Source organism: Sorex araneus, chromosome 7, assembly GCF_027595985.1.
Source record: "Sorex araneus isolate mSorAra2 chromosome 7, mSorAra2.pri, whole genome shotgun sequence".
NCBI lineage: Eukaryota > Metazoa > Chordata > Mammalia > Eulipotyphla > Soricidae > Sorex > Sorex araneus.
The window spans coordinates 77,494,647-77,522,354 of NC_073308.1; the positions used below are offsets into that span (position 1 = coordinate 77,494,647).

The following is a 27,708-nucleotide window of genomic DNA, read 5'->3' on the forward strand; positions in this document are numbered from 1 at the left end:
GCAGGGACTAAGCCCACGGGCTCCGCCACGTCATCTCCCAGCTCTGCAGAGCCCACCTTCTCTCCTTTGCTGTCGCCTTCCATCCTGTGGGTCTCTGGACCTCGCGTCGCCAGTCCTCGGGAAACCCAGTGCTGGGGACATGAACGAAATCCATAAGAAGGCGGAGTCCTAGGAACCCTGCTGGAAGTTGCAGGGTGCAGATCTTGAGACCCTTCGCAGAACAGCAGCCCCGACCGCCCCTGGAGTCTGAGCCCCGACCTCCCCTCGTCAAGAGTTGGAACGTCTTCCCTCCGCTGGTGGCCGGCCCGGGTTCGGGAGGTTCTGCGAGTTGGGCGCCGGGTCTGGGGGCCTGCCCCGGGGTCTGCGCAGCGACCCGCGGTGGGAGCCCAAGGCCGACCCAGTCTGCGGGCGCGGGTGCGGGGTCCGCCGGGTCCGCCGTGCGAGTGCGCGCCGGCGCCCCGGCATGGAGTGGGAGCTCAACCTGCTGCTCTACCTGGCGCTCTTTTTCTTCCTGCTGTTTCTTCTTTTCCTCCTGCTCTTCGTGGTCATCAAGCAGCTGAAGAACTCCGTGGCTGGCACAGCAGGGGCTCTCCAGCCCGGGCGCCCCTCGCTGCACCGGGAGCCTTGGGGCTTCTCCCGAGAGCAGGCGGTGTGAGAGGCGGGTGCGGGATGCGGCGGGAGGCCCAGCTGCCGCAGACTGGGCAGGTGAGGCTCCTCAGGTGCGGCGGGACGGGTGAGGCGCGTCCAGGTGTGGGCGGGGCAGGTGAAGCGCGTCCAGGTGCGGGCGGGGCAGGTGAGGCGCGTCCAGGTGCGGGCGGGGCAGGTGAGGCGCGTCCAGGTGCGGGCGGGGCAGGTGAGGCGCGTCCAGGTGCGGGCGGGGCAGGTGAGGCGCGTCCAGGTGCGGGCGGGGCAGGTGAGGCGCGTCCAGGTGCGGGCGGGGCAGGTGAGGCGCGTCCAGGTGCGGCGGGGGCAGGTGCCCTGGTCGCCGGTGAAACTGCGTTCAGCATGTTGTCTGTAAGAGATGGAAGACGGAGTTATTTATATAATTCAGTCCAGTCACTTCCACGCAAAATCAAATATCAGCCTGACTATCCAGATTTCTGAGAAAAAGGCAGGAGAAAGCTGAGGGCTTTTGAAATACTCCGGATACCATTTTACATTTGGGAGCGCATTACTTGATGCAGTTCTAAGGACTAAGGGGAGAGAAGTGAGTGGCCATTTTACTTTGTTTGGGTTTTGTTTTATAATTCCACCTGGGGGTTGGACTGGATCACACCTGGCAGTGCTAGTGGTTCTGTGTTGGGGGTCACTCCTGGAAGTGTTGGGATCTAACCCTGGTTCCTTGGTCAGCTGCATGCAATACAAATTCCTTATACTATTTCTTCAACCCAATTTTCCAATTTAAAAACTTGCAGTAGAGTTCACCACCCAAAGTACCAATATGCTGGGCAATTTGTTCATTTTGGACGCTGTGATTTACAATTCTGTTCATGCAGGGTTTCTTGTAGAACACATTCCACACTCACACTCATGAGAGTGTCTGGTCCCCTCCACCATTGTCTCAGTGTTCTACTTCCCAATCCCCAATGCCAAACTTCCTACTGAAACCAGTTCTCAGTTTCTGGAGCCTTTGGTCATTTGTTATTCTCCTACTACGTCTCTTTTTAGCCTTCATATGCAGATCATTCTCTGTCTATCCCTCTCCTTCTGGCACTTCACTTAAGCATGATGCTCTCCAGATCCATCCATGCAGCAGCAAATTACATGATCTTATCATTTATTTTACTCTGTGGCTTTATTTATTTATTCTGATTTTGGGCCACTTGGTGGTGCTTAGGCCTTACTCCTGGGAGTGCTCAGGGGACCAGATGGGATTCTGGGAGTAAAATCTGGGTCAGTCACATGCAAGGCAAGTGCTTTACTCACTGTACCATCACTTCAGACCCATGTAACTTTGTTTTTTTATGGAAACTCTTCCTACCTTTAACTCTGCTCTAGTTTTAGTCACAGGCCAATTAGAGCCAGAGTGGTGAGAGGACAAACTTTAAGGCAAGTCTCTGGGTTTCTGGGAGTGACTGGTCTGAGATCTGAAGTGTAGGGAAGCAACATATCTACATAGCCCAGGGGAGCATCTCCTAGCACCTGCCCCCACAATGTTAGGGGTGACTCATCACTAAGACACTCTTTTCTAGATGTCCATGGTCCTAAGCTCTGTGACCAAGCTGTGTCAAGACCTTACAGGGCAGTGGGCACAGCTGGAGAGTATTCTCTGTGTCATCCAGGACCACCCCACACTCTACAGTGCACCTGCTTGTTGTCTAACCACCTGAAACCCAGGGCCTAAAGCCAATCATTGGGACAGAGGAAATGGGCAGGATGTAGGGGGCATTTCCATGCATACCCCGTGGTTTCTGTGCAATGGGTCCACATGTCCCCACTCTGGATACCAGAGAAACAGTACAGTAGGGCTCTGTGGTCTTAACTATAATTCGGCTCTATTGGAATACATGTAGCTATAAAATTCAGATATAAATTGTCTTCCGTGATACGTTTTTATCCTGGGTAAATAATTACAGGGAAACTTTTAACCTGAAATTTTCAGATAATTCCCTAAGTTTATTTTGCCCAAGTAGACCTGTTAAAAATGAGATAAATGGCTTATTATTATTTATAATGTGAGAAAATTATATACCTTTCATCATCAGACCAATAGGCTTGACTTGAATTCCCAGTTTCAATTCCAGTGTCAGTTGCAGCAATTCCATATTATCCTTTGAACAATAGTGGTCTGATTTCTTGATACCTCTAATTGGTAGACACTGACTTGACCTTTAGTTTAAGGCCAAGTTGTATGATCATCATGAACATTGAAGCTCAATGTGGGCATAATTAATTTGCAGCCATTATTGTTTGCCAGGATAAAAAAGTTACTTCATACTTCATCAGTGAACCAAATGCATATTATTTCAAACACTTTTTGATTTCATGGCTTTGTGATAGTCCAGTCTTCCTAGCACCCCCTTCTCCCTGGATTGTTTCTAGATAGCAGTCATTGGAGAAGTCTCCCCAGTGTGACACCTCTGCTGTTCCCACCATGTAGTTTCCACTGAAAGGGCACCTCTCTTGCCGGGAACCAATGCCTGGGAACAGTCAGAAACCCATGCCTGGGAACGGCCAGAAACCTATGCCTGACAACCAATATGTCAGTACAAACTGACCTGTAACTAGGAACAACCGCTTCTTGGGAAAGGTTGCAGAACAATGCCCAGGGAAACTGTCACCAGGGCCCACATCCAGTTTCATTTAACATTTGCATTCTTTGCTATTCTCCCATTCTTCCCACTTCCTCATATAATCAATTATAAAAGACTAGCTTAAGAGAAATAAAGTTGGAGCTTGCTCCCATTCTTGTGTCTGTCTGTGTCTGTCTCTTTCCTCTTGTGTCTGTATCCTTTTCACTCTCGTACCCTCTCCCGGTTACCCAAGTTGAACAAGTCCCACGGGACGGGACACTCTCTGTCTTGTGTCCAATGAAATTTAGAATTTATGAGTGATTAAGTTCCTGTTTGTCAGGCAAAGCAGTGGCTATTCTTTTCTGTTGTCCAGTACCTGGCTGGAACTTGGCCATGACCTTGGGGAAGAAAGTTCTCACACCTGCTCTGAGAACTGTTGCTGTTTGTCTCTGGCCTTGCCTTTGCTTTGTTTTAGAGACTCCTTTAGAAACTTTGATGTCTGTGTGCAAGCTGTCTTTTTTCCTCATTTATTCTGTTTTTATTTTTCCAAAACTCAGTATCATTTCACCTTTCAGATTAAAACTTTGAACTCACATGCTGCCTGTCTATATTCTTGATTTGGGTCTGGATTTTACATGTTGCCTACTCCACCAATCCACTGGCCACATGCTGGCCCTGATCCTCCTGATACACTGCTTTCTGTTTCTGAAGGCAGCGCAGATATGAGCCAAGCATTAAAACATCAGACAAGCCAGAGCAATTCAAAGATCTCTTGGTCAGATAAGTATAATTCAGTCATAGAAAATTCCTATCATATTTTTCAATGAGAGATAGTTTTTTTATTTAATATTATTTTAGACACCATGATTTATTTAGTAACTCCAGCAGTTTTAGAAGCTGATCTGAATTTCTGACATTATAAGAAACTGTGCCATAATTAATTTATTAAGTAATTTATAAATCAGTATTCAGTGTTCTTATTTCATTGTTGTTAATAAATTTCAGCTGCTTAAAATAATCCATAATTTTATGAGGCAATTCTTGACAGACAACCCACCAGTTTCCAAACTTGTAAGCATAATGAATCTGCGGTTCTACTCAGAGAGATCCACTTGTAAGGTGAATGAAAATGACATCGCACTCACACCTGCAAAATCCAAAATGTTTCCTAAAGTAGATTCTTCTGTGTGGACTTTAATTTTAGGGCACAGCTGTAGGTACAGGACTGATGCCATCTGGTGTGAGTCCACAGAATAAGAGACAAAATGTATCCTGAGTATGCTGTGCACGGTCTTTTCTGGGAATGACAAGGTGCCAGGATTTGTTTTTGGTTCATTTGCAGGGGTGGAAACTTGGAACTAGGTGAGTGAAAATTATGTGTTATCCCATTTTTAGCTTGACATTCTATGCTTCCAAATTTGCCTATAGTTTCACAATAAGAACAATAGTTACATTTTTAGTGGCAAAAGGTTAAGTATTGTAAATGGTCAAACCATTGCTTAGGATGGTGGAAAATGCTTACCTTTTCTAACTCCCATACTTGCTAATGTGGCATGTCTACAGCATTAAAGTCCTAATGTGGTAGAGGGAAAATATATACAGAGACTGTTTACAATTTCATAGTTACTCTGAGCTACATGTTAAAGTTAAACCCACAATCAAAACTCTGGGATTATTATGGAATCACTGCTGTGTATTTAAAAATTAGTTTTAGGTTAGAGAGATAGTTTAGGATGTGAGGCACTTGCCTCATATATGATGGACACTGGTTTCAATTTCATCCCTGGAACTGCATATGTTTCCCTGAGTACAACCAAGGGTCATTCCCAAGCACAGAGCTAGGACTAGGCCCTGAGCACCACAGGATGTGGCTCATAAATTAAACTTTGATGTTGATTTTTTGTTTGACTGTTTCCACTCCTTTGTGCACATGGAATAAAATTATAGATTCAGTAATTATTTGATTAATTATACAAGTGGTTAGTATTTTACCTTACAGGAGTATGGGTAATCAGAAGGGCGGACCTGTGTATAGAACAATAATCAAAGCACAACAGGTACTCAGATAAAAGCTTTCTAGAGGATTTAGCTAAAACATTCATATTCTTCCCTTTACTGAAACAGTACATGCTTCTACCTAATGAACATAATCATCTATGCTATTCTAGGTCACTGTGTATAATCCTGAAATCTCAGGTGGATTCAAGTGAAAGTTCTTCTATGTGATTTATATTTTGTTTGTCTGACTTTTTAGAGTTACTTGAATTTATGGAATATATATATATATATTCATCAGGCAATTCATTTTTAACTTATAGGTGGAAGTTTTGCTTTTTCATTGGAAATTTCCTATTGGATTGCTATCTCAGTTACTGGACTAAATAAGGGCTTGAACAAAGTTGAAGTTTCTTTGTTTTCTCTTGTCACGGGGCAGCAGGGGTCAACTGTAACTGGTATTGGTTCAACAGCTCACAAACATCAGAGCCAAGGTGGGCGCTGATATCCCTTGACTTTTCCCCTAGGTTCAGAGAAGATTACCCTGCTTACTGCAAGATGGAGGAAGCCCCAGGAGAGAGGGCATACAGCTTGATTCCATGTCTCTTAGAGAGATTTCTGAGCTTCCCAGCAACTTGCATTGACATCTCACTGACAGACTGTGTCACTTCTATCTACAAAGCTGCCTGAGAAGTTGTTTTTGTAGTTGGACCTATAGCTGCCCCCAACAAAAATCCAAGAATGAAGACAAGGAAATAGTTGGTCTGGAACACCTAGCAGTCTGCTCTGGGTAACAGTAGTCATCAAGGATCATAATGTTCAGACCAGATGGAAGATAACTCCTTCCCCTTCCCAGGCATTCTAGCAACACTGCCCTGCTATGAAAGAGACATGCTGCAGACATACTGGCCTGCACCGACCTTCTCAGCAAGAGTAGTTGCCCACAGCGGAATTTCCAGAGGAGGGCTCTGGGTGTCTGCCTGCTCCTGAATTAGAGAATTCTTTATAAGGTTTGAAATGAAATAAAGAGAGTCCTTCTTTATGAGTTTTTACTGCTTCATTAATCTCCCTTCTAACTCTCACAACAGATTTCTGAGGGAGCCTGGTTTGTATATTTGATCTCCATATACACATTTCAGGACCAAGGAGAGGTAATCTATGTCAAGAAAGTCTTCCTTTCTCCTTTTTGTGGCCACCACCAGCGTAGGAGTACCTTGGAGAAGAGTTGCTTCTTAGAGCTGCTTGCATAGCAGCCTCCACTCAGCTCCGTACAGGGAGAAGAAACACTTCCCACACCCAGAGAGCTTCCTGTGAATCCAGAAATGTTCCATGTTTTTACCACTGAGATGGTGGCCACCAGCCACATGTAGCACATGTAGCTAGAGCGACTGAGGAAATCACAGATTTTCATTTCATTTTAACTAATTTCAGTGTAAAGATCACATGTGGCCAGTAGCTATTGTTTTAGAGCACACGAGACACCTCCTTTATGTGCTGTCTTATAGAACCATCTGGCAACCATTTGTGTGTGTGATGGTCACAGCCTTCTTCATCTCACCTGCCACTGAACTTATCTCACAGAGGAAAAGAAAAAATGGTGTTCCAGGAATTAAATTCAAGAGACTGTCTTGAAATCTGCAGTTGCACATGTTGCTGTATATGTTCAGTGTCTCCTGGGAGCAGGTCTGTGATAGGTTTTAAGGGGAAGTGGTGGTGCTGGTCACTAACCCTTCTTGCTTTTCTAGCACAGTCACCAGTGACTTGCTGCCTGGCTGGCCAGTGCACTCTCTGTTACTTTAGATTTGTAAAGTAAATTTGCTCAGTGATAGTGATAGTTTGCATGTGTTTTCAAAACACTTAATGGCTTATGTTTTGTAAAAGACCACTAATTTTATGTTACAGGGTTTACTTTTAACTGTATGCATATTGTCCTTATCTACTTGAAAATATAAGATAAGACTAATGCATAAGAGTAATTTGGGGGATATTTTGGAGTCACATCTGACAGTGTTTAAAGACTACTTCTGGTTCTGTGCTGAGGGGTCACTGCTTGCAGTCCTCAGGGGACCATATATGATGCTGAGAATTGAATCAAGGTCAACTTCATATAAGGCAAGTACCCTATACCATTGTTCTGACCCCCAAAATAATTGTTTTTATATTAGTTCTCTTTAAGTCTTTGTGTCAATTAGTATTTATCTTTTAAAAGTATTACATGACTTTTCCATGCATTTATACTTAAATATGAGGGGAATAGGATTAGATTCATTTCATGACTAGTTTTCTTTTCTTTTCTTTTTTGTTCACAGTATACAAAAAAGTTCATTTTTAATGGAGTTAAGATATTGATATTAGTCCCAAATCCACAAAATGCTCAAGGAAAACATAAGCATAACTTTCCATAATATTGCTTTCAGAAATACATGACTGGTTTTCCACATAGAACATTACTTCGGTCTTGTTTTTTGGCAAATGGGCTGTTTTACACTGTTTGTGCTGTATTATTGAACTGTAGGAATTCTTGATATATCCTAATTATTCCTTTACTAGATATATGTAATGATATATGTAATGGTTTTTCTCTTGGTTTGTGGCTGTTCTATTCCTTTTCTCTTTTCTTCTTGTTTGGGCGTGGGGGAGCACACCCTCTGGGACTCCTGGGCTAACCCGGCTACATTTGGGGGATCCTGCAATAACAAGGAACAGACCAAGGATCCTGCATAAAGAACATGTGACCCAATTCTTTAAGTCATCTCCCTGCATTCCCTGTTCATTTTCTGCACAGTGTCCTTTAAGGAGAAATTCTTAAATTTTAAATTAAATATATCTACTTTTTGTTTGTTCCTTTGTTTTCTCCAGGGGACTTTTGACTTTTCTCTAAGCCACAAAAATGCTCTCATGTGCTTTCTCCTAGAAAAGAAGTTTTATACTTCTAACTTTTCTTGGTACAGTATTCATCCACAATGAATTTTTGTTGTATGGTGGAAGAGAAGAATTAACGCTTTCCCCGTATAGCAGTTTCTCTCCTGCTCACTCCTGCCTGTGCAAAGCACTTTCCTTTCCCTGTTGGGTTGCTTTGGCATCTTCGTCAAACCTCAGACTACTGTGTATGTGCACAGTCATTGCTGAACTTTCCACCCATCCTGTAGGTCCCAGGTATTTCTACAATCTTGACTCCTGTAGTTTTGCAGTGAATCTTGGTATTGAATAAAATAAAGGCATGGACTTGAACTTTTGGAATAAGCTACTACTATAGGATGAGAAAACACACAAAATGAGGCTTTAATAATTTTAATTGAAATAATAATAATAATAACTTTAATTCTATAAGAACCCCCATGCACACCTTTCTACCATACTTCCCTTATTCTTGCTCCTGCTAGCTACTACCATTTGAGTCTTTATCTGAGGAAGCATTTGGTCAAAGGTTGTCCTTAAGTCTCTATCTCTCCTGATCAGTGTCAAATATTCTCTTTTTAGTTATGGCAGTTGAGAGAAAACTTTACTTTTCAGAAGAACTTTTACTAGAAAGCTAAAATAATGCAAAAATAAAGCACAAAACTTCATGAGTTTTTAGGGTTCAGCTTCTCTGTCAGTCTAAATCTGACCCAGACCAAAGCACCCTGACTTTGATGTCAATAAATTGATGCTAATATTTGCACAACATGTGAGAGTTTGAGCACCTAATGATGCTTGTTAGAAATCTACGGAGTGGGTATGGGTGTTGATTGCAACCAAATCATGTCTCAGAGAGTGACAGTCTCGATGTTTTCCATCTGTGGGAACTCTTGGACATTCCTGCATGCCTTTATGCTTAAGTATTTCATGGTTTTCATGATGACATACAGGGAATATTGGTGGTTATTGTTAACAGAAGAAAGAAATGATGTTTGTTTAAGGCAATGGTGTTTTACCTGATCCCTCTAAACAATTTTTATTGTCATAGTATTTTTTATTAGATTTTCCTACGTCATCAGTCAAGCAGTGTAAATAGTGAGCTTTTGTTTCTTTGCAGTCTATTCTATGCAGTGGATTTAGTTTTTTTTCATATTACAGTGGTCAGGAAAGCTAGTTTTGTTGTGTATTACTGATTATAAGAGGCATTGTTTATTTTTTAGAGGGGATTGTGTCACATTGGCAGTGCTCAGGGCTCACTCCCAGCTCAGTGCTGCTCAGGGGTTGTTCCTGGTGGTATTTGGGGAACCATGCAATGCTGGAGATAAAATATGGGCCTACTGCATGCAAAGCATGTGCTTAGCCTCTGATCAATCTCCCCAATCCAATAAAGAGCACTCTTGTCTTTATTCCTAATTTTCATGATCATCACAATTTCAGTGTTTGGCCAGTAATATATTATTTGCTGCAGTTTTTAGATTTTTCTTTTTATTTAGTGTGAATTATTTCATTATCTTTATAAAATTTATTTGCTCAATTGCATATTGTAAGTATTGTAAATCCAGAAGTATGTTGATAATTTTTAAAATTTATTTGTTATTTTTTTTGTCACACCCAGCAATGTTTAAGGGTTTGCACTCAGGAATTACTCCTAGCAGAGCTCAGGAATAGAATGCTGAGGATCAATCCTGAGCCACATGCAAGGTAAGTGCCCTAACTGCTGTACTACCTCTCCAGCCCCCATTTTGATCATTTTAAATGCATAGCATTTCATTAAATACACACACTAATACAACAAGTAGTTTTCTACTTATATATTTCTATATTAATTTCCTTAAAGATTATGCTCATTTTCATTTTCATTTGCATGAAATATTAAATAGTATAGTGGGGTTGAGGCACTTGCTTTGCACGCAGCTAACTTGGATTCAATCTTGGCATCCCATATGTTCCCCTGAGATTACCAGGTTGATTCCTTACGGCAGATCCAGGAATAACCCCTGATCTTCTCCAAGTTTGGCCCCCAAACCAAATATATATACATATATTTGCTTAAGAAACTTGAGGTGAACAGACTTTGTCCTTAGGTGACATATCTGTAGAAGACCATGAGAAATATTCTTCTTGTATCTGCCCTACATGGACAGGATTGAGATATCTGCTCCCTGTTCACTGCACAAGGATGAAAGAAATGTGATATATAGACATATATATATATATATATAATATGGACTGGAGTGATAGCACAGTGGGTAGGGCATTTACCTTGCATGCAGCCGACCTGGGTTCGATCCCTCCGTCCCTCTCAGAGAGCCCAGCAAGCTACTGAGAGTATCCCGCCTGCACGACACAGCCTGGCAAGCTACCCGTGGCATATTCAATATGCCAAAAACAGTAACAAGTCTCACAATGGAGACATTACTGATGCCTCCTCGAGCAAATTGATGAACAACGGTTGACAGTGCTACAGTGCTATACAATACAGTGCTATATGATCTATTCTGGACTTGTGTCCCTCCATCACCAATTCATATATTGGTGACATCTTTACCTAGAAGCCTAAGATTGTGGCTGCAACTGCTAACCAAACAAAGGAGGTCATCAGGTCAGAGTAGGGCATAACCCAATCTGACCGGTGTCCTTACAAAAAGAGAATGTTAAGACAGAAACATACTCAAGGTATAAGGACACTAGGAGAAGACTTCTCCTCCAGCCTAGGAAAGACTGCAGAGGAAATCAGTCCTGCTGAGACTTGGATTAACAGTCTTAAAGGTGTATCAGACATGAGACATTCTCAGAGGAAGTCATATTTCTTTTATCCTTGTGCAGCGAACAGGAAGCAGATGTCTCAATCCTGTCCATGTAGGGCAGATGCAAGAAGAATATTTCTCATGGTCCTCTACAGATATGTCATCTAAGGACAAAATCTGCTCATCTCAAGTTTCCCAAGCAATTACTCTATTTACTCCTGCAACATATTATTCATGTAGTGGTGATTCTGAATAACTCTAATTATACTTGAAAAAGATGAATTTATGGTCAACATGAGCTTAATTGGATATTAACTTATGGTAAAATTAGATTTCCATGATGCTAAATTCTTTATAAGAACCACACCTGGCAGTGCTCTGAGGGCTATCAGGGTCATACCTGTCAGTGCTTGGGGGCCATTCATTGCTGGGGATTAAGTCAGTGACTCACACATTTTAGGTGTGTGCTCTACACATGAACCGCCTCAATACCATCACAGTGCTGATTTTTATGGAAAACATGAAGCATATGTAGGGCTATATAGTGGTTATTTATAATTGTCCATAAAATCATAATGAAATTTATTAAGAGTTGTGGTTTTGGGGTTTTGTTTTGTTTCAGGGCAGTGCTCAGGCTTAGTTCTGGCTCTGCATTTAAGGATCACTCCTGGCAAGGCTCTGGGAATCATTTGGGGTGCTGGGGATTGAACCCAAGTCAACTGTATGCAAGGCAAACACCCTATCCACTATACTCTCCTCTGCCCCCACCTTTTGTTTTTGTATTTTATTTTGGGCCACCTAAGCTGAGCCTGGCAAGCTACCCATGGCATATTCGATATGCCAAAAAATGTAACAACAAGTCTCACAATGGAGATGTTACTTGTTTCTGCTTGAGCAAATCAATGAACAATGAGATGACAGGGACAGTGAGAGTGACAGCTAAGCTCAAGGCTTATTCACAGCTCTGCACCCAGTGATTACTCCTGGTGAGGCTCAGGGAACCATATTGGATGTCAGAGATAGAACCCAGGATGCCAGTGTGCAAGGCAAGTGCCCTACTTGCTAAACTATCGCTCCGGCCCAGAGCTGTGATTTCTTCTCCATAATATTTACTAAATTTAAGTTGTTGTACAGATGCAATTCTTTTTAGTCCCTGCAATTTTGTGAATATTTGTACCTTCACTAGCAGTACCATACCTCATGATGCTTGAGATACCAGGTGATGCCAGGAGTCAAACGCAGGTCATGTTGATTCCTGAGACCCATCAAGAGTGATCCCTGAACACCGCCAGATGTGGTTCTAACACCTAACCCTTAGCTGCCCAAGGGGAAAAAAAAGACTGCCACTATATGCTCAGCTAGTCGAACATCAGCCCAAGAGAGTTCCCTCTCTTGAGCTGCAAAGACGGGGTAGGGAGGACTGTATGAAGCATACAGTGACTATTGCAAAACTCATTGACTTTCATAGTATGCAGTAGACAATTTGTGGGAAAGCCAAGGGTTACAAGTTGGGTGAGCTATGCTATCTGCTATTCTGTTTTGCAGCTGCGTATGCAGGCAGTTCCTTGAACTTTCTCAGCAAAACAGGACAGGAATGAGAATGTAGCTTCTGGCCCGACCAAGGTGGATCAAGTGCAACCTTCCCTTTGGCCCTCCTTGATAGGGTCAACCGCCAGGGCATGGCACTCCTACATGCCAAGTTTTCCCCCTGCTCATTCCCTTCTGTGAGATCACTTTAGTTAGAAATAAAATGAGGCAGAAAGAAAAGTGGGATTCACAGTCTTAAAAGAATCCCACTTTTCTTTCTGCCTCATTTTATTTCTAACTAAAGTGATCTCACAGAAACACCACTCTGTAGTAAATCTGTTTCTCTCACCTTCTCTGGACTAAATCTTGTGCACTAAAGAAGCAGAGATGCAAAATATAGACACTGGGACTTCAACGCTCATATATCAGAGGTTTCCAAGCTTAGTTAGCCCTTTTTAAAAAGAGTCATCCCTTTAAAAAAATTATTGTGCACTGAAAATAGGTATAAGGGATATGTAACAATAGTGTAAACCAAAGTGCCCCAAAAGAAAGTAGTGCTTGTTCATAATAGCCAGAATCTAGAAACAACCTGAGTGCCCGAGAACAGACGACTAGTTAAAAAAAAGCTTTGGTACATATACACAATGGAATACTATGCAGCAATTAGGAAAGATGAAGTCATGAAATCTGTAGACACAAGGGTTAGGAATATTGCTCCATAGTTGTAAGCCTGTCTCATGATATGGGGGAGAAGGCAGTTTGAGTAGAGAAGAGATCACTAAGTCAGTGAGGGTTGGAGAAATTGTTCAGAATGGGAGATGTGTGCTGAAAGTAGATAAAAGACCAAATGTGATAGCCTCTCATTATCTATATTGCAAAGCATAATGCCCCAAAGTAGAGAGAGAGAGTATGGGGTAAATTATCTGCCACAGAGGCAAGGGGAGAGTTAGGAAGGAGGAGGATACTGGGGATATGGGTAGTGGGGAATGTGCACTGGTGGAGGGATGGGTGTTCGATCATTGTATGACTAAAACTCCAACATGAAAGCTTTGTAACTATATCATGGTGATTCAATAAAAAAAGAAAGTAGTGCCTGCCATAGAGGCCGGGGTGGGGCAGGGGGTGGTGACTAGGGTCATTGGTGAAAGGAAGCCAGCACTAGTCAAGGGATTGGTATTAGAACATTGTATCATCATCATCATCATCATCATCATCATCATCATCATCCCGTTGATCGTCGAATTTCTCGAGCGGTCTCAGTAACATCTCCATTTGTCCAAGCCCTGAGATTTTAGAAGCCTTTCTCTACTCGTCCTTCCAACGATGCCATACTGGAGGCTCTTTCAGGGTCAGAGGAATGAGACCCAGCTTGTTACTGTTTCTGGCATATTAATACACCATGGGGACCTTGCGAGGATCTCCCATGTGGGCAGGAAACTCCCAGTAGTTTGCCAGGTTCTCCCAGAGAGAGAAGTAGGCTATAAGATATCATGCGGCCGCAAAGCAGCCGGGTGTTTCTGGGAGCTGGCTTTTAAGTCACTGGATGCTGGCCATTCACAGGATTACATGGCGCTGGGGGCAGTCCCTGGGTGTGACCGCCTATCTACTGGAACATGGGAAATCTGGGCAAAGGAGGCCCAGTCCCGATCCGAGCAGCCTTGGAGGTCAGGTCCCACACACCTGGGTTCCTCTGCCGGTTCCTTCATGGGTGAGGCTCGTTCGAACATGTGGAGAGGGGCCTTGAGCATGGCTGTGGCTAGGCTCCAGAGGTCTTCGGCCACTGGGAGCTCTGCTAGGGGTGGGGAGGGAAGCTAGAGCCCATCCCCTCCGAGGAGACCCTGGGGAAGACAGCCAGGCACGCGGGCAGGAGACTCTCTGCATCACTCTCTTCCAGAAGCTAGCTTTTAAGTCTCTGGATGCTGGCCGTTGACAGGATCTAGGTATACATTGTATACCTGAAACTAAATCATGTAACTTTGTAACTTTGCAACTCATGGTGATTCAACTAAAAAAGTTAATTATTAAGTACCTCCTGAAAATTTACCTTCTTTAAGAAAACAAAGTGCCCCTAATTGTGCCAGAGGACATTATCGTTTCTCTACACAGCTTTAGTGGCCTTAGAAGAGGTATCTCTCACTTTGGCAAACATAGGCTTAGGCACTATCTCCATCAGTCCTCTGTGCGTCAGTCCACTACTGGACAAGGACAGACACTCTTAAAATGCCTTGTCTGAAGAACAGGTGTTGAGTAGCCATTTGCTAGTACTCCATTGCTGCCTTCCTGTGTGGTGCTGGGCTTCACACCTGTGGAGCATGTGCCCTGCTGCTAAGCCCCCACTGTACCTCAAAAGTGACCACTGTATCCAAGCTATATGTTCTGTCTAGACCTATTATTTTGTCTGATTCCACATTCACCTCCTTTTGATGAAGTGTCAGATTCATTTTATTTTTGCCTAGACTCTGCCTGTTTATATGCAGACATGTGCCTTCATAGCACTGTTCTCAGTCTACTTCACTATTTTCTGCCAATACTCACTAGTGCTCTCAATACTGTCATTCTTGTGCCATAACTCATGCTCTTTATCTGTTTTTGTCTGGCCACTTTTCCTTACATGCACGTTTCCAAATGAATTCCCTTCAGTCTATGTAAAGTACTCTAACTTCTGAAGGCATTCGCTGTTCCAGAATCCTGAAGTCACCTACACCCAAATGAAAGCTGTTGGTCATTTCTCACATCCTCCATTAGCCTTTTCTTTCTCCTGAATCTGTCAAGACACTTCCTGAGCCACATCCCTCCCCTCAAAAACACTGGTTGGTGGCATGTGCTGATGAGAACTGATGCTCAAGTTGCTTCCATCTCAGTGCTCAGTCACTCTCAGAGGTGCTCAGGAAAACTTGTGATCTGAATAAGATTTTTCAGAAGAGGGAAGTGGCAATAGGAAATTTAAAACAAATATTTTCAAAAGAAAGGATTGACATATTCTGCAATTAGTAATTTCAAGCAAAGGATGAGCAAAGAGATGCTGCTAAAATCTCAGGGCTAGGATGAATGGAGACATTACTGGGCCTGCTCAAGCAAATTGATGATCAACAGGAAGATAGTGATAGTGATAGTAATTTCAAGAAGGAATTAGTCATTTCAAGTTTAGTCTTGTTAAAAGTGGTTAATTTGGGGGCCAGGATTGTAGTTACTGATACAGAATTAGTCTTGCATATATGAAGCCCTGGGTTCAATTCTCATGTTGTTCAAAAACCAAAAACTGAACAAATAAAATATGTAAAATACTTCAAAAAACTTGGGTGACTCCTCTTTTCAAATACTTCTGAATTATAGCATCAGAACTCATTTTATTTTATCTCAATAATTTCAAGTATAGTTTAATACAGGGAAAACACAGGTAGGTGTATAATTGGGTGAAGGTAAGGTACTTGCCTTGCTTGTAGTTGATCCTTAGCATTCCACAAGCTCCCTGAAACCCTGCCAGGGATTAAACCTGATCACAGAGCCAGGAATAGCCTCTAGGTGTGGTGGAGTGCAGCCCAATACCCCATCTCCCAAAAATATAATTAAATGAACTTTGGGATCAGAGAGATAGTTCAATGCACTGGGTACATGCTCACATATATGAAACATATGAAATATGCATTCAGCCCATTTATGTTGTCTCCCCAGCCCTGAATTTTGTTTTATTATTAATCATTATAGCCAATCAACTATTATTTATTTCCAGCATATTTTTGTTAAATTAATAGAAATGAATTTTGTTTGGGCCACAGCGGGAAGTGCTCAGGGCTCCTGACTTCTGCTCAGGGATCACTCCTGGAATACCTCAGGAAACCTCATGGGCTGCCAGAGATTAAACCTGGGTCATCTGCATGCAAGGCAAGCACCATACCTGCTGGGTATGTCAGTATTGTAGATTTTGTGACAGCCCCCCCGAAATGATTTTCTTAACTCAGTACCACAGTACTGCCCTCTGTGGTCCAAGAGGGCCCTGTCCCAGGATAACTCACGAGAAACCACTTGGGGGCGACATTTCATCTTCATCACATTCCAGTGTGGAGCCCTATTCAGAAGCTCTATCAGAGAAGGGCTGCTCCACTTGCAGAGGCCCCTTTCTGGACAACAGGTTCTTTCTGAAAACAGCTAATCTAGATTTAGGAATTCAATTAGTGAGTGAAGGCGGAGATGTTGATAATTGTGGGGGAAATGGAGAATGATTTGAACAAATCCACATGATTGCCCCTGGGTTCAACACCAGCTTTAGAGAAAATGAAATGCAAGAAAGAGACCAAAGTAGAAAGTGTCAGTGTGATGCATATAGAAAGTGTAATATTGTCACCTCACACAGAGAAGGAAGGACCCTGTAAACCGACCTCAGGCGACTCCTACATCCACTTCATCTCTTGTGCCTGGGACTTAACTCCTGCCACCCTGCATCTCAGGGGAGCCTTGGAATCAAGGTGGGGATGGAATCTAACTCATTCAGATCCACAAACAGATGTAAATGTGGGACACTGGAGAGATAATACAGAAGGTAAGGTGCTTGCCTTGATTTCAGCACCCCGTAGGGTCCCTCCAAACACTCCAGGAGTAACTCCTGAATGCAGAGTTAGGCTTAAGCCCTGAGAGCAACTGAGTGTGTCCCCAGAACAAAACCAACAACCAAATATGTAAACATGGCCTTGTCTGAGTAAATTGTTTTCCTTTTTATTTTCTTTCTTTCTTTTTTGGTTATTGGACCACACCTAGTGATGTTCAGGGATTACTCCTGGCTGTCTGCTTGGGAATTAGCCCTGTCAGGCTCAGAGGACTGTATTGGATGCCAGGGATTGAACCCAGGTCAGTTGCTTGCAAGGCAAATGCCTTACCCACTATATTATTGCTCTGGTCCCCAGAAAACCACATTCTTTGTCTTATAAAATAAAGAAATGGTATTTAGTCTGAGAGTTTTAGTTTTAGTCCGAGAGTTCTACAGCAGCGAAGCCGTTCCCTGAAGAAAGTTGTGCAGTTCAAGGCCCTGTCTTCAGTCCATACGTCCATTTGTCAGTCCTTGCTGGAGAGAGAGATACAAAGGGCAAGTCAATGTAGGTAACAGCAGAGTGACTAATCAGAGAGATGGGAAGTTTACATGGAGACTGGACAGTGATCTCCAGGAAGAGTTCCTCAATGGACTTTGGGGTGCCGCCTTCTCAGAAGTGATCTGACTAGGTAGAGGAATATGCTTAAGGGCGGGGGGCAGGTGCCTACTCTATTATTTCTGGGTGGTGCTGAAGCTGCAGGGATATCAGGACTACACACTTGCTCATACAAGATATGGTTTTTAGCATCCCACTGTGCAGCTAGGTTAATATTTGGAGCTTACTGGAGAGAAAAATGACATAGGGTCATGGTTCTTGGAATTGGTTTTGGTTTTGGTTTCAGATTTTAGGGCCAAACCTCAGTTCTCAGGACTGTGTTCGGGCCTACTACTCAGGAACCACTTCTGTTCATACTCAGGGGACCATATTTGGTCCTGGGGATTGAATCCACAGGGGAGGTAAGTGAGCGTTCCCCCGGAGATCTCTCCGGCCCAAGGAGAGACAACAGTGGAAAGTGCTCCGAATTGGGTGGGTTCTATGAGAGGTCCCGATCTGAAAATAAAACTGGTGAGGATAGTAAACTGGGGGCTCAAGACGATACGTACTGATCAAGAGCGTCTTTATTAACAGCCATGCTGGTTTTATACCTTTCTTAGCAGGGGGTTGGTACATGAGTTGTCAATCATCAGGGAAGTGTCTTCTCAGACCAAATAAGGAAAGGTTCAGGGTGTTATTTGGTGGGCTTACAATATTCTCCAAGAGTAGGTTGAGAAATAGTGGGGAAGGGAAGACAAGGGTTTATCTGGCAGGAGCATCTGTCAGGAATGCACAAGGCTTTTAGTGTAGAGGAAGGCATTCTACTTTACGGGCTTTTTGGGGTCTCGTGGTTAACTGCCCTGGGCTACTTTTACTTCTTGAGTTTAGCTATTTCCTTTGTCACAAGGGCACCTGTGCCTCAGGTTATGCAAAGCTGGTAATGGAATTTTCCGGTTTGTCCAAGGTAAAGGTTTCGGGGTCCTCTTTTGTTCAGGGTCCTGAACAGTCCCCAACAGGTAAGTGCCTAAAAAATTAGCTTGTAAGGGCTGGATAGATAGAATAATAGGTACAGTGTTTGCCTTGTGTGCATCTGACCCAGGTTCAGTCTCCAGCATCCCATATGGCTCCCCAAACTCACTACGAGCGATCCCCGAGTGCAGTACCAGGAGTAATCCCTGAACACAGCCAGGTGTGGCCCTAAAATGCCACCTTCCCAAAATAGAGTCATGATTCTCCCCCAGTGACCATGATCCAAAAGCTGCTGGAACTGGCTTTCCAAAACCCCTGTCAGAGAGTTGGTCAGCACAGAACTGCGTGGGGTGGAGTCTCAATGCCCTTTTGTCTTTAGGCACATGAGACAGTAATTTTTGTTTCTAACAGTAGTTTTCTATACTGCCTCTTCTCTAACATTGTCCTATGAAACTTCTGGGAGCAGGACAACATATTTGAAAACTATTACAGGGCTGAGACGTTCTCTTCTGAGGTGCCCTTGGTAAAGGGCTTTGTGCCAGTTCCTTGGATACTCTTACTCCAGCCTCCTCTACTCTAAAGCTCCCAGTCCAGCACAGAAAAGCTTGCTTGCATTTTGGAGGCCCAGTTTGATCAGTGCCCAGCACATCATGGGCCCCAAGCACCACTGGAATTAGCCCCCAAGTACCACCAGGTTTGGACCTACAAAAAATTAATAAATAAAACTCTCAGGTCAAACGACTCTGGAACCTGAACTCTCCTCAAATCTTAGCACTCAATTTATAAGAAGTCAAATCCTCCTAAGTAAGAAGTCTTTGCTTAACAGCTAAAATTTGTATGGAATCTATTGAGGGTGATTAGTGGTTCATCTATCGAAATGTAAACTTTTGTGGAGTAGGAGCTAATAAATATTTTTCTCCGCAAGTTCCTTGAGGGTGAGAACCTTATGAGAAGATACCATCCAGCCTGACATATGGATACTCTCAGAATTGGGTGTCAATTACTAAATCCATTCATTTGAGGACTGCATTTACCTTCTGCTGGTCCTGGGAAAATGATACCCTGACTTTATATGTGATACTCATTGTTTTCTGGTGGGATACCTGGGGATTTCCTGTCACTCTCAGGAGTAGTCTGAGGCAGCAGAAAATGCAATAAAAGTATCATTCAGGGGCCAGAGAGATAGTACAGTGGATAGGCTTTTGCTTTGCAGATGGCCAAGATGGGTTTGATCCCTGGAATCTCATATTACTTTGAGCACTACCAAGATTAATTCCTGAGTGAAGAGCCAGGGGTAATTCATGATCATTGCCAGGTGTGCCCTTCCTCCTAAAAAGAAAAAAGAAAAAAAAGAAATATAATGCAGGAGCAGTTTCATTCAGATAATTCAGAGAAAATAGAACTATTCTCAGTAATGTCAGTTTCTCCTTCTTTCAGGTAAAAAGAAAATAAGAAAAACATTATCCATGTGTCATCTAAGCAGGAAGTGGACTTTAGCACTTAGCTTTGTGCTTTGCTTATTAGATAAACCATTCATGCATTGATTTTGAATACCCGTGGTTCTCAGAACCCTTGACCCTCTGTTTTGAAATGTCTTTGCTGAGTGTTATTCTGCACACAGATAAGAAGAGCTGGCTTTTTGCAAGGCTGTGAACCAAGAGTTGGCTCCTCAGGTCCTGTGCGATGCCTCCAAAATTAACCACCTGTGCTTTAGTTTGGGGGGGCTCTTGCTTAGGGCTTGTTGGAAGTCTATGGAGAATCACAGTACAACTGACATTTCAGGTCAGATCATTCTTTGGTGTGTGTGTGTGTGTGTGTGTGTTTGTTGGGGGAGCTGGTTTCCTACATAATTATGTATATTTATATATAAGGATTTATCCAGAAGACCCAACTAAAGGGTAATTTTCAAGATTTATTATGTTGTGTTATAAATATGATTTTAAAGATTTTCCCTTGTGCTGGAGAGATGGATCAATGAGCTTAGTAAATACTTTTCATGTGGGAATCCTGTGTTTTCCCTTCACCCCCATCCCTACCCCCAAATTCAGTAAAAACTGTATTTAGAGAAGGAAGGCAAAGAAGGGGAAAGTAATGCACGGAAGTCCCCAGATTATGGAAGATGTATCCTAAAGTAGAATTTCCAAGGAATCTCTGGTTTGATCCCTGGTACCACAGGGTCACCCTCACCCCTCTACCCCAGCAAAGAGCTGGGAATATCTCCTGAGCACTCCTACCAGATGTGACCCCCAAACCAAAGAAATAAATACATGCCTAAATAAAAAGCTTTCTCCTTTATTAATATGACAAGAATCAAGAAATCTGGGCCCTCCATGACATAAAAAAAGAAATCACTCTTCTAGTTTCTTCTCTCTCTCTCTCTCTCTCTCTCTCTCTCTCTCTCGCTCTCTCTCTCTCTCTCTCTTTATAGAGCAAGGGGCAATGGTGGCTACACTCAGCTGTGCTCAAGGCTTACTCGCTCTGTGCTCAGGGATCACTCCTGGCAGGCTCATGGGACCATAGTGGGTGCATAGGGATTGAACCCAAGTTAGCTGCATGCAAGGATAATACTCTACCCATTGTCTTATCTTTGCAGCCTCTCAATTCCTTGCTTACTTCACACACAAGCATAGCATTCTCCTTTAAGTGCACTCTTCTTTCTGGACAGACCCAACTCATTCTCCAACACCCACTTCAAATGGCACATCCTTTTAAAAGAACTTCATGTGTTCTAGTGGATTATAGATACATACATACATACATGTACATCTATCTTCAATCACCGTTCTTACATTCATTATAATTTATATGCCCAATCCGGAGTTCCAACCTCCACTGACAATTGAGAATCAGGGACGCTGTCTCCCTTGCCAAGGCATCAAAAATCAGATGGGCAGGACAAGTAATGTGATTTGGAGATGACCGCAGGACTAGAGCTGTTACCGACTGGATTCCACGGGACCTCAAAAGAATGCCTGGCCACTCACCTGCAAGATGGTCAGACTTCTTTGTCAAGACGAGTGGTTTGAGGATCTTTGTGTTCCTGGAGTGAGCAGACACCATTGGACTACACTAGCACCGGATAATACCTATCCTGGCTGGCTCCTCTGGCTCATCGAGCAAATCAATGAGCAATGAGATGACAAGTGATACAAGTGATATGCCCAACCAGGGTACAAGCTGTGTCTTAATCGAATTTCTGTTTTTATTTCTCAGATTGGTGCTTGTTCCAGAGTTCCTTCCCAAGAAATGTTTAAGCACTGAGGGGCAGTATGGAAGCTGAACTCTGAGTTTTGGTTCTTCTCTGATCCTAAGTGCTAATTTGACTGACACTAAAAGAATTAGCTTCTGGGCCCATAAAATAAAGATAATAGTTTTTACCACTTGACAGAAAGTGCTATGATTATCAAACAACTGAATTTATCAGTACCTCTTTAAACATTGGGCTATAGCTGATTTGTGCTAGAGTCCATGAAATCACTAGATTTGTGTACTTAGGCAGAGCATAGTTCTGAATACTCCTGGTAAAATTCATTTTGATTATTTCTTCTTTGAAGCAACTGCTTATGGGTTTATGGACTGAGTGGTCAGGGCTTTCTCCCCACAATTCTTGGGAACCATGTGGTGCCAGGGAAAAAACCCAGGGCTCCTGCAAGCAAAAAATGTGCTCCAACACTTTGAACTGTCCTTCTGGTCTCTCCCAAAGAAATTTTATGCATTATTAATCATATGGTTATTACTGTATAATCACTTTATTATTATTGACATTGAAATATTTCCTTTTACATTGAATACTTCAATTTCTAGAATATAACCATGAAACTTTATTTATGACTGGAGGGAAGTCTAGGAACTTCTGTAACTTGGATATTACAGGTTGGGGAACTACACTGGCTGATGTCCTCCAAGATGCACATTGCTGCCAGAGACAGGCCCTGGGTAAAGAGACCAGAAGCAGGGGTGCCATGAGGATCAAGAAAGAGACAAAAATAAGGGACAAAAACATGGGGTCAGAGGGCTAACAGCCTCATAGAATGAGTGCCTTCACTGCCCTACATGTACAATATTTATTGCTTAGAATCAATTATCATCAGAAGAAGAACACCATTCTTTGGTCATATGCCTATCTTAATCCATTGGGTTAAGTTTATATATCTGAGGGCCCTACTTTATCGGATCAAACATCTTTGTAATGGGCTTTTTCTAGAGGAGATTCTTCTAGGAGAGGGAGCAGAGATAGAACAGTTACAGGACCCCCCACTGAGACAGCATTCTCCTTCTGCGCACTAGCATTCTGGGTTTAAAGGTCCCCCAAAATACCTATCCTGGCTGGCTCCTCTGTCTGTCTACCTATCTAGTCCCGAACACTTTGCTCTCAGGAACATTCACCTGCAAACCTGTATTCCTCCTCTGCATGTTTCCCAGGCAATATTCTGGGATAGAGGGTTATGATTGGGGCTAGACAATCCAACTATGAGCTTCAGCAAATTGTTTAGCCTTTCTGAGCTTGTTTTCTTCATTTTTGAAGAATGGGAATGATAATTAATAATAATAATAATTTAATTAATTAATTTTTTGCTTTTTGGGTCACACCTGGCCATGCACAGGGGTTACTCCTGGCTCTGCTCTCAGGAATTACTCCTGGTGGTGCTCGGGGGACCATATGGGATGCTGGGAATAGAACCCGGGTTGGCCGCGTGCAAGGCAAACCGCCTTACCCTCTGTGCTATCGCTCCAGCCCCAATAATAATGATAATTTAAAAGAAGAATATTATGTAGAAAATGGGAGAAGGTTGTGTACAGTGTATGTTCAGGGCAGTAAGATGATATTATGCTGATGGATACATTTACTTAAACTATGTACAGCACTGAGTGAACCCAAGTGTAAACTCTGAGAGCCTCGTAGTTCATCATAGCACCAGCTATCTCTTCTCGTGGAGATGTTGATAATGAAAAAGATGCCATGTCTGATTAGGAAGAGTGTATATGGGAAATTGTTGGAGTTCTTCCTGGCACAGCCTTTTGGCCACCAGAGGTCACTGGGCCATGTGGAACGCCCCAGGTCCCAACTTCTCTGCTGCTGGGAAAACCTGACATTTTCTGAGAACAACATAGAATCATTGGCCTTGTTATCACTGGTGGCCAGTGGCTTGAGATGTGGGAAGCAGACACCTTTGGGTGTCAGCAATATTTCAACTTTGTCTTTGCTTTGGAGTCTCGAGGACAGTGCTCCAGCAGCTTCAGCCTAGTCCTACCATATCCCTCCTCCTTCCGCCACATGTTCGTTAGTGCATGTAGACACATTCCTCCAGCCTCTATTTTAACCATTGCTTGCCATTGCTTGCCATAGTAAACTTTTTCATGTGACCATGAGTCTATGTCCCATGTGGGTGACTTTGACTTGGACATTCTGTGTCTTGGATATCATTGGTTTGTCCTGCTCCCCTTGCCACAAGGAGCTTAGGTTTATCAGTCACGCCCATCAAAGTGCTCCCGAGTCACTCCCATTCCTTTGTTTATCTGTAACCACTTCTACCAGTTTATCTGCTCTTCCTCTAATCAAACTGTTAATTTGTAAGGTCAGACCTTGCTGAGACAGTGAACTTGTATTGTAAGTTAATATTGTCTTTCTCCTCTCTAATGTCTTTTGAATAGTTTACCTTAAAACAATATCCTTTTTGTATGGACAAAGAAAGACATTTATTAATATGCTTTGGTAACATGGGATTTAATTGGCTTCAAATATTATTCATTCCCGGGCATCTGCTTTCTTGACTTAAGCCTCAGCTGGCCTTACTTCCTAGCACCCTCAAAAGCAGGGTCCCAACGAGGAACGGGACAGACTCAGGGCAAGCAGTGAGTTGTGTGCTACCCTGGCATCGAGATGGGCCTGGCCAAAGCACCTAATGCTTAACTATATGTTAAGAGCTTGGTCATGGGCATGTCATGTCATGATCCAAAAGCAACGACAAGACTAGGGCCCTGCTAGGCCTAGGAAAGACTAATCTGGCCTGAGCACTGTAGTCTGAGATCGAGGTGACCCCCGGAGAGCAATTCTATAAGCTTAATGTGTCTCTTGCTATGTCCATACAAAATGATTTATAATATGAATACTTATATGCTAGTCGGACAAAGAGAGGAGAAACACACCCATGGGATTCTGCTCATGGGCGGATGTCCCGCTGAGAGAGATTCTGTCCTAGTGAAAGCATCCCCTAGCAATAGAACTTTACCCTCTATGGATTGTAACCACACCTACGCATAAGCCCTGGCCCGCAGCATCCGAAGCGGATGTGGGGGATTTAAGGTAGCTGTATGAGGGGGCTGGGGGCGAGTTCCAGTGGAAGCACAGAAAGAGAATGAAGTAGGATGGGGGAGGAAGAAGCAGGAGGAGAATCAGAGGAGAATGGAGATGGGAATGGAATAAACTGCGACTGAGACCAACCATCTTGCCTCCGTTCCTTCCTTCGCCTGCCTCGTCATCGAGATCAACCTCCCCGGGGTGGGGAAGCGGCTGGAGACTACCAAACGCGGTGGCGGGAGAGACAGCACTGCTGCCCTGGGCTTTGTGCCTGGCTCAGTGCGGTGAGGTGCTCCTCCTGCTCCCTTTCTTTTTATTTTTGTGTTTTACACACTGTGCACAAGTATTTGAGCATATGTTGCCCTAGACTGAGGAACTTTCTTCATGTTCCCAAGGTCCAGGTAGTTGTAGGAAAACTACAAGAAATTTATTTACTTTTACCTGGATTTTTCTGACAAAACTACTCTAAATAATAAAGTCTAATTCTAAGAATGTAACGTCAATGCTGCAGGTACATGGTGAATACTTGCGGTAACTATTGCATTATGTTCAGAGGATAGAACACCTTTCAAAATTCATTCTTCTCTCTGTTCACCATGTCCACATATCTGGCTCACTTTCTTACCTTTGGAGGCTCCAGTAATGATGGAGGACCCATCAACTCATGTTAGCAATTCTTCCAGTAGGGGCATTGAAATTACCTGAGAATAATAATATTAATAACAATGTCATGCAACATATACAAATATTGGAGATTAAGATGCCATATTTTCTATGTGATTCATATATACTAATTTAACAATTGTATGAAGGAAGAATATATATATTATATATATATACACACTAAGCAATGCTCAGAGATTACTCCTGGCTCTGCACTCAGGGATTACACCTAGCAGTGCTTGGGGAACCATATGTGGTGCTGGAGATTGAACCAGGTCAAGCTGTATGCAAGGCAAGTTCATTACCTTGAGAGAGATACCCATGCTGACTCTCTCAGCCTTTCTCTTATTAACCACCAGATTATCAGGGGGCACAAATGTTTTAATTCACAGCTACCAACTGGAGAGCCAGGATTAAAGAATTTGACCATCTCACCAAAACACTTCACCTTGGGCCTCATGATCTGATTGGTCTCTCATTGTTTGGCTTATTTACCCAAAAACACATATTGAACAGTAAGTAACTTTGCTAGACTGAAACTATAAAGATAAATGAGACAATGACTCACAATCTAATGAGATTGCATGTGCCGAAATGATTTCCTTATTAGGAGATAAGAGCGCTGGAAGTCAACATTAGATAAGTTTGCAGTATCAACAACGTCAGCTCAACTCTGGGTAGTGTCCTCCTGAGAGAGTAGACCTTGGGGTCGATTAAATAGATTGATGGGCTGTGCTGTGGGTTCTTTTCAGGTGGAACAAGGGGTCAAGAGCAGGTCAGCCCTAGTAAATTCAGTCTGAATATGCTTAGAGGTAAGTTAGTCATTTTTTTTTTTTTTTTTGCTTTTTGGGTCACAACCCAGCGATGCTCAGGGGTTACTCCTGGCTTTACACTCAGGAATTACTCCTGGCGGTGCTTGGGGGACCATATGGGATGCCGGGGATCGAACCTGGGTCTGCCGCGTGCAAGGCAAATGCCCTACCCGCTGTGCTATCGCTCCGGCCCCAAGTTAGTCATTTTTTGTTCCTTGTCCATTATTTTACTACCTGGATTGTTTCTTTTTTTGCCCCTGGGAAGACTGATTATGAAATACTATGTAACTTCGAAGCTAGGCAGTTGGTGTTCTCTTTATTAACAAAACTGATAAACTGTGAGGCAGGAATTCAATCTATTCCTTTTTAAAATGCTGTGGTTTGATGCTTCTATTTTCCGATGAAACTGTATTTTCAGTGTTATACTTTGAGTTGATGACCTGAAGTTCTGTTCTGAGAAGGAGGAAGTGAAAAAGAAATGTTTTGGATTATGTTCTTTCTCTGTTGGGCCACTTTCTGTGTTTACTACTTGTTTTTGGAATTGTTAGGTAAATGTGAAGCGGCTGGGCTCCTTCTCAGGGATGCTGCCCACCAGCACATGCTTGAGCACTTCTTATTTCCACTGATGGTGTGGAGGAAAATTGTGGGTTGAGGAAAAGCCATTATTCCAGGAATGCCTGTCTGTGATGCACTGTGGCTTTCCACCAAAAAAGCACTTAGAAATTGGAAACAAGCACACAGTCTGAGTGCATGCACTGCTAGCCTCAAGATAAACAAGTCTTCCCTAGGTTCTAACACTGGGTTCTGGCAAAACACACTTTATCCCACCAAAAGGGTATAAATTTTATGGAAACTTCTTGTATGGATCTTGTTGTAGGAGGAGGGACCTGGGAGATGACTAAAAGACAGCTCATGCCTTGAATGCAGGAGGCCTGGGTTTGATCCCTGGCACTACATGTTCCTCTGATCATCATTGCAAGTGGTTTCTGATTACAGCTGGGAGTAGCCCCCAGCACTATCAGATTTGGAACGAAGAAAGGAAGAAAAAAAGGAAGAAAGGAAATAAGGAAGGAAGGAAATGAGGAAGGAAGGAAGGAAGATGGGATGGAGGGGAGACAGAAAGCTTATATATAATCATCACAAATAATTCTCTTGGTACAGAGCCCTTTGGGAGTATCCTTTAAAAAAAGCATTCTGTTGGAACTCAGGGGTTCCCTGACTCAGGGGTTCAACACTTACCTTGCATATATGAGGCTCTGAGTTCAATGTCAGTCACCTCATGGAACCACCCCTTAGCACCAAACTGGAAGGCAATATCCCCTTCCTCACCCCCCCACACCTAAGTATGACAAAAAAAATTAAAAATTAATTAACTAAAGTTAAAATAAGAATATAGTTTAAAACAGGCCAATTCTGGGGGTGGGGAACAAATAATTAGGAGCTGAGAAT

At 43.0% G+C, this 27,708-nt stretch overlaps 1 protein-coding gene and 1 pseudogene across 1 annotated transcript; one reads left to right on the forward strand and one right to left on the reverse strand.

The window, feature by feature from the left end:
• The first annotated feature begins 45 nt into the window (after positions 1-45).
• SMIM43 (small integral membrane protein 43) lies at positions 46-8,660 on the forward strand. The gene is made up of 2 exons (XM_055144667.1): positions 46-705; positions 5,756-8,660. The coding sequence occupies exon 1, from the start codon at positions 464-466 to the stop codon at positions 653-655; it is 192 nt and encodes a 63-aa protein (XP_055000642.1). The 5' UTR covers positions 46-463; the 3' UTR covers positions 656-705; positions 5,756-8,660.
• Positions 716-27,708, reverse strand: part of LOC101557241 (RAD51-associated protein 1-like) — a 36,548-nt pseudogene continuing 9,555 nt past the window's right edge.

What these genes read in the sequence shown, in the direction of transcription:
- SMIM43 (XM_055144667.1), top strand. Translation starts at nt 464, where the DNA reads ATGGAGTGGGAGCTCAACCTGCTGCTCTACCTGGCGCTCTTTTTCTTC.